General features: G+C 52.6%; 1 protein-coding gene across 1 annotated transcript in view; it reads right to left on the bottom strand.

Annotated features, from left to right (window-relative positions):
- Positions 1-11952, bottom strand: part of LOC101068727 (V-set and transmembrane domain-containing protein 2A-like) — a 37977-nt gene extending 26025 nt beyond the window's left edge. Inside the window, exons 1-2 of the mRNA XM_029831932.1 lie at positions 11397-11952; positions 10427-10593 (exon numbers count right to left, since the gene is read on the bottom strand). Of these exons, the coding sequence (XP_029687792.1) occupies positions 10427-10593; positions 11397-11475 (246 nt within the window). The 5' untranslated portion in view covers positions 11476-11952. The remainder of the gene's footprint in view (positions 1-10426; positions 10594-11396) is intronic.
- Positions 11953-12482: the final 530 nt, after the last annotated feature.

The following is a 12482-nucleotide window of genomic DNA, read 5'->3' as shown; positions in this document are numbered from 1 at the left end:
CATCTGTGTCTGTATCTGTGCATCTGTGCATCTGTCTGTATCTGTGTCTGCATCTGTGTCTGTATCTGTGCATCTGTTTCTGCATCTGTGTCTGTATCTGTGTCTGTATCTGTGCATCTGTGTCTGCATCTGTGTCTGCATCTGTGTCTGTATCTGTGCATCTGTGTCTGCATCTGTGTCTGTATCTGTGCATCTGTGTCTGTATCTGTGCATCTGTGTCTGTATCTGTGTCTGTATCTCTGCATCTGTGTCTGTATCTGTGTCTGCATCTGTGCATCTGTGTCTGTATCTGTGTCTGCATATGTGCATCTGTGTCTGCATATGTGCATCTGTGTCTGCGTCTGTATCTGCGTCTGTATCTGCGTCTGTATCTGCATCTGTATCTGCATCTGCGCCTGCATCTGTATCTCAGTCTGTATCTGCGTCTGTATCTGCGTCTGCATCTGTATCTGCATCTGTATCTGCATCTGTGCATCTGTGTCTGTGTCTGCATCTGTGTCTGTATCTGTGCATCTGTGTCTGTATCTGTGTCTGCATCTGTGCATCTGTGTCTGCATCTGTGCATCTGTGTCTGCATCTGTATCTGCGTCTGTATCTGCGTCTGCATCTGTATCTGCATCTGTATCTCCGTCTGCATCTGTGTCTGCATATGTATCTGCGTCTGCATCTGTATCTGCGTCTGTATCTGCGTCTGTATCTGCATCTGTATCTGTATCTGCATCTGTATCTGCGTCTGTATCTGTATCTGCGTCTGCATCTGCGTCTGTATCTGTATCTGCATCTCTATCTGCATCTGTATCTGCGTCTGTATCTGCGTCTGTATCTGCACCTGTATCTGAGTCCGTATCTGCGTCTGCATCTGTATCTGCATCTGTATCTGCGTCTGCATCTGTATCTGCGTCTGTATCTACATCTGTATCTGTATCTGCGCCTGCATCTCTATCTGTATCTGCGTCTGTATCTGCGCCTGTATCTGAGTCTGCATCTGCGTCTGTATCTGCATCTGTATCTGCGTCTGTATCTGTATCTGCGTCTGCATCTGCGTCTGTATCTGTATCTGCATCTCTATCTGCATCTGTATCTGCGTCTGTATCTGCGTCTGTATCTGCACCTGTATCTGAGTCCGTATCTGCGTCTGCATCTGTATCTGCATCTGTATCTGCGTCTGCATCTGTATCTGCGTCTGTATCTACATCTGCGTCTGTATCTGCGTCTGCATCTCTATCTGTATCTGCGTCTGTATCTGCGCCTGTATCTGAGTCTGCATCTGCGTCTGTATCTGCATCTGTATCTGCGTCTGCATCTGTATCTGCGTCTGTATCTGCATCTGTATCTGCGTCTGTATCTGCATCTGTATCTGTGTCCGTATCTGCATCTGCATCTGTATCTGCGTCTGCGTCTGTATCTGCGTCTGCATCTATATCTGCGTCTGTATCTGCGTCTGTATCTGCATCTGTATCTACATCTGTATCTGTGTCTGTATCTGCGTCTGTATCTGTGTCTGTATCTGCGTCTGTATCTACATCTGTATCTGTATCTGCGTCTGTATCTGTATCTGCATCTGTATCTACATCTGCATTTGTATCTGCGTCTGTATCTGTATCTGCGTCTGTATCTGCGTCTGTATCTACATCTGTATCTGCGTCTGTATCTGTATCTGCATCTGTATTTGTGTCTGCGTCTGTGTCTGTATCTACATCTGTATCTGCGTCTGTATCTGCGTCTGTATCTGCGTCTGTATCTGTATCTGCGTCTGTATTTGTGTCTGCGTCTGTATCTACATCTGTATCTGCATCTGTATCTGTATCTGCATCTGTATCTGCGTCTGCATCTGCGTCTGTATCTGTATCTGCGTCTGTATCTGCATCTGTATCTGCATCTGTATCTGCGTCTATATCTGCATCTGTATCTGCGTCTATATCTGCATCTGTATCTGCGTCTGTATCTGCGTCTGTATCTGTATCTGCATCTGTATCTGCGTCTGTATTTGTGTCTGCGTCTGTATCTACATCTGTATCTGCATCTGTATCTGCATCTGTATCTGCGTCTGCATCTGTATCTGCGTCTGTATCTGCATCTGTATCTGCATCTGTATCTGCGTCTATATCTGCATCTGTATCTACATCTGTATCTGTATCTGCGTCTGTATCTACATCTGCATCTGTATCTGCGTCTGTATCTGTATCTGCGTCTGTATCTGCGTCTGTATCTACATCTGTATCTGTATCTGCGTCTGTATCTGCGTCTGTATCTGTATCTGCATCTGTATTTGTGTCTGCGTCTGTGTCTGTATCTACATCTGTATCTGCGTCTGTATCTGTATCTGCATCTGTATCTGTATCTGCGTCTGTATTTGTGTCTGCGTCTGTATCTACATCTGTATCTGCATCTGTATCTGCGTCTGCATCTGTATCTGCGTCTGTATCTGCATCTGTATCTGCATCTGTATCTGCGTCTATATCTGCATCTGTATCTGCGTCTGTATCTGCGCCTGTATCTGCGTCTGTATCTGCGTCTGTATCTGCGTCTATATCTGCGTCTGCGTCTGTGTCTGCATCTGTATCTGCATCTGTATCTGTGTCTGCGTCTATATCTGCGTCTGTATCTGCGTCTATATCTGCGTCTGCGTCTGTGTCTGCATCTGTATCTGCATCTGTATCTGTGTCTGCGTCTGTATCTGCGTCTGTATCTGCGTCTATATCTGCGTCTGCGTCTGTGTCTGCATCTGTATCTGCATCTGTATCTGCGTCTGTATCTGCATCTGTATCTGCATCTATATCTGCGTCTGTATCTGCGTCTGTATCTGCGTCTCCATATTCAGGTCCTGTCCCTCCCTCCATCATCCCCCCTCCCTCCCTTGTTTCCATAGCGCTGGTTAAAGGTCCCTGGAGCTGCCCCCCCCCCAGGACGCTGCTTTAGTACATTAGTGTTATTTGGACTTCACTAGTTCCATTTTCTGCCTGTTTAATCATCCAGTCAACCTGAAGCTGGGTTTGAAGCTTTGCCAGCCTGTTCGCCACATCAGGACCAATGTGTGCAAATGAAATCCACGTTAAGAGGTTTAAACATTATTAAAAAAATCACAGACTTTTGTTATTAAAAATAATAATTCTTAACATCTACTTTAGTCAGTTTACTGAAGAAAAAAGAATGTTTTTGATCTTGTGATCTAATCTGTGTAATAATGTCTGTTCCTGTCCTGGCAGGGAGACACGTCCAGTAGGTCCAGAACGCTTCCTTCAGAGGACAGGTTCCTCGCAGGTTCCTCGCAGGTTCCTCGCAGGTTCCTCGCAGGTTCCTCACAGGTTCCTCGCAGGTTCCTCACAGGTTCCTCACAGGTTCCTCACAGGTTCCTCGCAGGTTCCACAGTGAAGAACCCCTGCTGCCCCTTTATCACAGCCGGGTCTGTGCTCCCTGGGGGGGGGGGGGGGACAGGCCGAACCGGGTTCTCTGGACGGCCCGGAATACGGGCGCCAGCGACGTGGGGCCGCTCTCTGACATTTCCAACAATGGCGGCGGATTCCCAGCCCGGCTGACATCAAAGGCTTCGTCTTCAATCCATTGCAGGGGCTCTGATTCAATTTGATTGTGCGTCTGCGAGTGTGACAACGGCTTTGTGACGGCGAATGGATTGGGTTTCTCCTGGTGTGACGGGGGGGTCAGGAAGAACTCTGGCGGGGACGGAGCCGCTGATTGAATTATCTGAGGCAGATATGGGACCCAGCCCCCCCACGCCCAGGGGGCATTATCTGCTCGAAGCCCACGACCAGCTGGCGTGCACTACCTGCTTCCACCGCTCAGTGCACGCCAGCCTGGCTCAGAGCCAACATTTGTGTCAGAGTTGATCAATCAGGACAAGAGGGCGCAGGTTCCCGTCCCATCACCAGAGAAAAGGTTCCTGGACGTGAGGGTTCCCCTCCTGGTCCAGCTGAAGATCCAGACCAACAGACAGATCAGACCACAACGACTGACCCATTTAATCTGCTTCTAAAACACCAAATGGACCCAAATAATATGAGAACAATGTGAGCAGAGGGAGGAGCCAGACACAAGGTTCTGGTTCTGGAGAAGAACTGGACCCCTCCGTCCGGAGGTGGACAGTTTGAGTGGCCCTTGACCACAACATTCCGATTGGCCAAACCTGTCATATATTGCCGTGGCAACCTGCTGGGGCCCTCTGACCCCCGCAGCCTCCTGGGTAAAATTGGAGATATATATTTCCCATCGCCTCCGCAGCGCCCCCACAGCCGGCACGCGCCACCGCAGACAACCTACAGGGCTGAATCTGAGTATTTGGGGGGGAATATTAGCGTCAGTTTTAATCCTGTTTTCACATGTTACTCCAATGTCAGATGAGCGATAAACGCCATCAGCTGATTCCTATTCTGCGGAGGTCCCAGTCAACCGTAACCACTCCATCATTACCCAGCCCGCTTTAATCTGCCTCTGCTATCAAGCCCCGAGGAACGGAGCGTCTCCTAATCCATGTTTAATTTCCTGTCCCCCTGTGATGTACGTAAGTCCTTTTTGTGCCGTTGCTGCTCATTATCTGCTGCGGGTGAACGCACCAGGATCACGGCGGGCTAAGCTAGGAGCGCTGTGGGGAGCGAGAGGGCCACGTGCACGAGCGCGTCCGCGTTTACCGGCTAAAGGCGGCGATGCTGCTGCGCCTGCTGTCCGTTTTCCTCTGGGTTTAATGGGCGACGTCGGGGGATCCAGCGGCGCCAGACACATCCCCGTGCACCTAACAGCAGCCAACAACTAATTAGCTTTACCTACTCAAAAGAGCGCACGCGCTGGGATGGCGTGATTGGTGGCGCACGTCCAGCATGTTCGCCCGATGCTGACGTCTGTGCCGAGATGTTTGAGTTGCTCTCGGGAGGAATAAAAGCCGTTTCCTCCTTCCCGTGGTGGACGAGGAGCCGCGGTGAGACAGAGTCGGTGGGAATCGCCGCGGTGCCGCCTGGCCGGCGCTATCCCGCTCACGCTCCATCCGCTCCGCAGACACGCCGGGGACTCGCGTGGCGATGCTCTCTGCAACGCATGCATGAAGGCGCCCACATATTTCCCCAGAGGTGTCCCGCGTCCGTGTTGCATCACGACCATACCCATATGTCTCTTCTTCCATCCTGCCCCCCCCGTCTTTCCACTCCCACCTCTCCTCATCCCTCCATCATCCCAGTCCGGACATGTGGGGTTTGATGTGCACATCAAACCCCACATTGTAGCTTAGGACGACTTTAATTAGCTGATTAGCTCGGAGTGTCACTCGCCTCCCAAATCAAAGCAGGACAGAAGCGACACGCGGCCACGGCGGGGCAAGAGTCAGGGGGGGGGGGGGGCCAGATCCTGCAGGGCCACTCCTCTATTAACAGTCAGGTCAAGTCGAAGCCGACAGCAGGCGCGTAGCACCTGTGTTCGGGTCAGTTAGCCCATGTCAGGATCCCTGAGCAGCGGAGAGGCAGCTAAACGTTGAGCTCCGCTCTCCTAAAACACTTCACCAGGCTGCCGTGCTGCTCCGCACCCTCGTTAGTGGCAGGTTCACACACAAGCGGTGAGGGAGTTCTGGGTCCACCTCCTCTCTCAGCTCCAGGTCTCATGGATATTTATGAGTGTGACAGGAGCAGGTTATGGTCTTGGGCCGGTTCTTCTCCTAGATTTGTGCTTCCAGGCGGTCCATGCGAGGGCAGCCGGGAATTCTTTCTGTCTGAAAACAGCCGTTAAAAGGAAACCGTGCCTGTGACCTTCAAATTTCAGAAGCTGTTAAATTCATGCTCTGTGACATCCCTGTCAGACCATCCAGGGCCTTCGGAAGAGGAAAGGCAGACTGGGCGTGTGAATCGGATTTATATCAGCGCGGAGCCGCATCACATCCTCTGTCAACATGTGTAAAAGTGAGTGACAGACAGCCGCCATGAGACAGGAAGTGCCCTCCAACCACTCTGACCAGCGCTTCAATAATGGATGCGAGCGGCGCAGCGTCCCCTTTCTAATCTGTTGAGCGCAGGCACAAGAGCGGAGCAGCCTGATTTCTTCCTGCTCCGGACTGTATTAGTCAGATCATTAGCACACGTGTGCTGCTGTGTTTCTGCGCCCGTGTGTGTTTGACAGGCATCAGTCAGCAGCAGGAGTAGCAGCAGCATTTGTAGCAGCAGCAGCATTAGCAGTAGCAGCAGCAGCAGCATTATTAGCAGCAGCAGCAGCAGCAGCAGCATTATTAGCAGCAGCCGCAGCATTATTAGCAGCAGCAGCAGCATTATTAGCAGCAGCCGCAGCATTATTAGTAGCAGCAGCAGCATTATTAGCAGCAGCAGCAGCAGCATTATTAGCAGCAGCCGCAGCATTATTAGTAGCAGCAGCAGCATTATTAGCAGCAGCAGCAGCATTATTAGCAGCAGCCGCAGCATTATTAGCCGTAGCAGCAGCAGCATTATTAGCCGTAGCAGCAGCAGCATTATTAGCAGTAGCAGCAGCAGCAGCAGCAGCAGCAGCAGCAGCAGAGCAGCATTATTAGCAGCAGCCGCAGCATTATTAGCCGTAGCAGCAGCAGCATTATTAGCCGTAGCAGCAGCAGCATTATTAGCAGTAGCAGCAGCAGCAGCAGCAGCATTATTAGCAGCAGCCGCAGCAGAGCAGCAGCAGAGCAGCAGCAGCAGCCGCAGCATTATTAGCCGTAGCATTATTAGCCGTAGCAGCAGCAGAGCAGCAGCAGAGCAGCAGCAGAGCAGCAGCAGCAGCCGCAGCATTATTAGCAGTAGCAGCCGCAGCATTATTAGCAGCAGCCGCAGCATTATTAGCCGTAGCAGCAGCAGCATTATTAGCCGTAGCAGCAGCAGCATTATTAGCAGTAGCAGCAGCAGCAGCAGCAGCAGCAGAGCAGCAGCAGAGCAGCAGCAGAGCAGCAGCAGCAGAGCAGCAGCAGCAGAGCAGCACCAGAACAGCTGATGCCACCGTCTCCTCTCTGGCTCTTGGAAGGCGGCTCCTCCCCAGATGAAGCCGAGCTCCTCACAGCCCAGTTAGTCACAACCTGACGGGGAAACTCAGCTGCAGCCAGTTTCTGCTGGCCTGACCTCAAATATGAGGCAGTTGTGAATAATGGATCCTTCACGTGCACAGTCAGCACAGGCAGGCGCACGTACGAGATGCACCATCCATCAGAGCATCTTCTCCACCTGTCAGAACCCTTAAAATGTTCCTGTCGCCGTTCAGAAAGTTGCTTCACTCAACTTTCTGACAGGAGGAGGAGGGCAGGAGGCTGTTACCCCCCCCCCCCACACACACACACACACACACACACACACACTCCTCACATCTATGTGGCTCCTGCTACAGCAGCTGATGAGGGGCGGCTCTATATGGTGTTATCTTAGCATCTCCTGGGAGGAGCTGGCCTCACCTCACCTGAACTGCTCCTCCTCCCAGGAGGTGCAGCTCCATCTCACATGCTCCTCCTCCCAGGAGGTGCAGCTCCATCTCACATGCTCCTCCTCCCAGGAGCTGCTCCTCCTCCCAGAGCAGGTGGAGGCATCAATGCGCCGCCTCAGCGAGCAGCAGTGGAACAGATCCAAAGATCCACTCGGCAGACAGAACCGGGCCCTCACATCCCAACCTAATCCCACTCCAAATAGAATTACCAGCGGACAGATTTACTCAATGAATTGATCTTTTGGGAAACAATGACGGCCAGATTAGCAGAAGGAAAAAAACAGATCAAACTCCGGGAAGATCCAAATCCGGCCGCTCCAACTGAGAGGGATTTAGGGTCAGAATGGGAAGAGCGACTCCCACACGCACACGCGCTCTTTTCTCTGGTTTAAAGCCCCCGTGCAGCCTGACAGGACAGCGCGTCTCCAACGGGACAAACTTGACATCCCCACGAAGACATGAAACATTAAAATAGTGATAATCATCCATCATCAGACATCATTTATTCAGGAACCCAAATGCAACCAAGCTAGCATGAATATCAACGTCCTAAACAGGCTCCAAACCGCCACTGCAGCAGTTTGAGACCTGGACTCTTGTCTTACGGGTTCTGGAATAGAACAGGCTTGCTCCTGCTCCCATGTCCTGCCCTGTCCTGGGGGGGTGTTCCCAGTCCGACCATGAGTGCAGGAGCCAGCCCAGTAGCTTCATCCTATAGCCTCCCCTGACAGGACTGCTAATATCAGGAGCCGTTAGCCTGCCGGTCTGGGTGTAGCCGCCAGACTTTAGCGCTAGCAGCGGCTCTGCTTCCCCTCTGTGTCACGGGGGTGTTTACTTCCCTGCGTTGTGAGTGATTATGGACGGCCGCTGTGTCATTGGGAATCTTACAGCGGAATGTTTCGGACTGCCGGCTGAGCTTCAGCACACCAGTGCTTCCTTCCCCACAAAGCTGCTGACGGGATCAAGTCATCTCTCACCAGTTCTACTGTTTAAATATTCCAAGCGGCTATTTTTGGCCGGAGCAGAATTTTGTGTGGCTAACTGATATTTCCGTTTTGCTCTTATAAGCATCTATTCTTATTTAATGTTTTAATGTTTAACTGCTGGAAAAAAGCCATCACATTCTATAGAAAATCTCTCCCAGCTTCCTGTGCATCATCAGGACCAGTTAGCTGGACATGTGCTAATTAGCACAGCAGACAGGGAAGAGTAGCGGCACATTTAAATGTGAGCCTGTGCAGCGAGGCTAGCATGAGCGCTACCGTATGGTCTAATTAATGACGAGCACTTGTAATCAACGTCACGCGGTCATCTCCAGCCAGACGTGAGCGGGGGATGAGAACGCCGTCGGAAAGGAAGAACTCCTCCAGCTCTGCCTCAAAATGCCGCCGCACGGCGATGAGGGACGCCGCTGATTCAGAAGATGTTTCACGCTTGTTGTTGTGGGAGCTAATTAAATCATCATTTGTTGTTTCCTGTAATTCGGCCTCTCAAGACGTGTTTTACGCAGCGCAGGTAATTAGCGGGACCGTTTCAGCCAAAACAACGCGGAGACATTAAAAGTTTACTTTTCCAAAGGCAGTCGCCACGTTCCCATCAGGCTCCGCCCAACCACTTCCTGCCTCGGTCCCACTGGAGCAGGAAGTGCACGTCGGTCCGACGTCTCCATCAGCTAAACGTGTGATCGTGATCCCCAACCTGCACGCTGGCGAACGACCCCGGAGGGGAAGCATTTAGCAACGCCGCCGTTAGCATGTGCTAATGTTAGAGACGCTGCTCTGCTGCTACTACCAACCAGCTGGAAAGACTCACATCGCCCCCTAGTGTTGAGGAGGAGCAGGAGGTGGGGGAGGAGGAGGCGGGGGAGGAGAAGCAGGAGGAGGAGGTGGGGGGGGGGGAGGAGCAGGAGAAGGGGGAGCAGGAGGAGCAGGAGGAGCAGGAGAAGCAGGAGGAGCAGGAGGAGGAGGCCATTTCCACCAAACCAGACCAAACGAGTCCACGAAAACACGATGAAAACGTGAAGCGCTGGTCAAAGATGGCGAGCGCAGACAGGCGGGAAGTTCTGCTGAGGAACGTCGGGTTCCCAGCTCATCATTCCCATTTGTTTTTAAAGATCCCGAAGATGAACGAGCGGCTTCACCGGGAGGAGGTGGACTGGTCACACTGGGCCGGATCAAACGGGCCGGATCCCTAAAGTGGTCCCCCCCAGTTCAAATCTGAGCGTATGAAAATGAAGCTGTGGTGAAACTGAGAGTGCACACACACACACACACACACACACACACACACACACAGATAAGACCACATGAAGCCTTCATCCAAAGGCCACTTCGGCCCACCAGCCCAGTCACCAGGGATTAAACCCACATCACAGACACCAGAGACCAGGCCCGGCTAGAGCAGAAGCACACACACACACACACACACACACACACACACGCACACACACACACACACACTCAGGACGAGGGCCTCCATTTCCTTCAGAAAGAGGAAACAGTGGCAGCAGCGTAAACGAAGGTGGAGGCGCCGTTTCATGAGGAACCCGGAGGAGAACCTCAGCTTTGGCCGTATGGACTCAGACGCTTTTGGCCACAGGCGAATCACCGGGGCTGTCTACTTCATTTATTCTGTGACTCATATCCACAGCAGCTCCTTTTCTGCCCGCAGCCTCTGAGTTACGTCCTCTGGCTCCGTGGCGCCGGCCCTGTTCCGGCCCGTTTCCTGGGGTCACCAGAGGTGGACGGGCGCGACCTTCACGCTGCCGCCCTCAGTAGCAGCATCGCACTAGAACACGTTGCTGAGCGCGTGTGTGCACGAGTGTAGCACACTCCTCCGTTCACTCCGGACGTGCGTGGGGGTCTGTGATGGAACCTCGACACTACGGACGCTCCAGGAGCCTCCTCCACCAGCGTTCGGACCCTTGTCAGGGTGTGTGTGTGTGTGTGTGTGTGTGTGTGTGTGTGGGCAGGGGGAGTTCAGATGAAAGGCCCCTCGTTACCTCTTCAGTGTCCACCTCCTCCTCGGTGTCCGCCGGTTCCGGAGCCTTCAGGAACCACCACTGGATCTCCAAATAGACAGAGGGGGTTCTGCTCTGGAAGGCGCACGCCATTTCTATGTTCTGTCCCTCCTTGACTGTCATGTTGGAGGGCAGATCCGTGAAACGACCTGCAGACGGGAGGAGGTGGGGGACACGGTCAATCATGTCTTTGTAAGGATCGTGCTACACCAAGGTCCCCCGCGCCCCCCAAACCCACCACATGTCCAAGTCCCTGATAATGACGCTCTTCTTGGGGACTTTACATAACCCACAGGCGCGCCACGTCTCAGCCATGCAGATATCTAATTCCAGGCAGCTTCCTCCTCATTATTCCAGCTCATCCGGTCGCGTGCGTCTGTGCGGAATTTAACCCCCAACAAACTTGTTTCCTCCCGTATGAGGAAAAACTGAACAGACCAGCGATTTTAAAGGAAAGAAACAACTTGTTTGATGATGAGACCCCTCCGCCGTGTCAGGAGCGTTTACTGCGTAAAGGGAGCGGGTTGGGGTGGGGGGGGGCACCGCGCGGTAGAGGCGGCAGGGGCGGCGGGGACGCGGCGGGGACGCGGCGGATGCGGCGGATGCACCACGGACACTTGGATGGTGCTGAAATTTGCGCCGCGACGGGCAGAAGTTCCGCGTCCCCCCGAGAAATCTAGGCTTCCTGTGCCCCCCCACCACCACCACCACATTTCAAACAATCACCAGTTGCATTTCCCTCCCGCCATCATCAGTTGATAAAATAATCTCTTTTTTTCCCCCAATATCACCATTTCCCAGCCTGCGCTTTATCCCCCCCCCCCCCCCCCCCCCCCCCCCCCCCCAACCCCCTCCCCGTTCACCTGTTTCCCGTCCAAAATGCCTTTTTCGGAGGGAGGAAGATCAGCGCACTTTTAATACTTCACAGCTGCCAGTGAAAAGACGATCTTACCTTCAAAGGAGAATCCGAATTGCACGCAAAATCCGACTAAGAACGCAAATCCAAGAGAATCATGAGAGGTCCACATCATTCCAGTTAGAGTGAAGGCTCGCTTTTCTTCTTTACATCAGCCGAGGTGGACACAACAGGCAAAATGTCCCCACGAATGTGACAGGAGCGGAGAAAGCAGGCAGCAACACTAAACCCTGGCTCTCAGTGCGCGCTGAGGCGGAGACGGCCGGAGATGGATCATGCTGCAGAAAGAAAAAGAAAGAAAATGGACGAAACGGCTCCCAGATCTCGACGTCGCCTGAACTTCTTGTGCTCTCTCCCTCTCTTTATCTGTGGCTGTCTGTCCTCCGTCTGTAGATCTGCAGCGGGCTGCGGTGTTCGCCTGCGCTGACTGTCGGAGACACGTCAGTCCAGCGGATCAGCGCGCGTTCCGCTCGCTGCGCATCCACCAAAAATCTAGTCCCTTTAACCCGGACCTCTGGCTGACCTCGCTGCGCATTTACGCGCTGATGTCGGCTCAGACCTTTGGGCTCGGATCTAATATTGTCCGCGTGCATGTGATGGGACTGTTGTTGTGTTCAGAAGATCCCAAAGACATTAAAGAGCTTCAGCGGCTCCACACACACACACACACACACACACACACACACACACACACACACACACACACAGAGAGAGATAGAAATAATAGTTTTGGGGCGTCTGCAGGTGTCTTCTCTAAATATTTGTGATTTGTAAAAACTGAAATTTTCTCCAAGATGTTTACGACCTCAGACCAGAGCTTTGCGTCACATCTTTACAGCTTCTGAAAACCTCCTGCAGCTGTGCCCCCCCCCCCCCACACACACACACACAGCCTTTAGCTTTAGCTCCCAAGCATGTGGAGACCAGCTCAGGGGATCCAGGAGCCCTGACAGAGGAGCGCTGCATCCACTGGCTTCAGCTCTAGAAGCAATCAGGCAGAACAAATGCTAGCAACGATGTGGTTTCGCTCCCACGATGGGGACGCCAAACGGGTCTTATCTCACTGTAAACATCTCCATATGCTGAGGGAAACAAGCCCAGGAAAAACACGGTGACAGATTT

The sequence above is a fragment of the Takifugu rubripes genome, unplaced genomic scaffold (genome assembly GCF_901000725.2).
Source record: "Takifugu rubripes unplaced genomic scaffold, fTakRub1.2, whole genome shotgun sequence".
Taxonomy (NCBI): Eukaryota; Metazoa; Chordata; class Actinopteri; order Tetraodontiformes; family Tetraodontidae; genus Takifugu; species Takifugu rubripes.
Note: the sequence above shows the minus strand (reverse complement) of the source record. Positions and strands in the feature narration are given on the sequence as shown.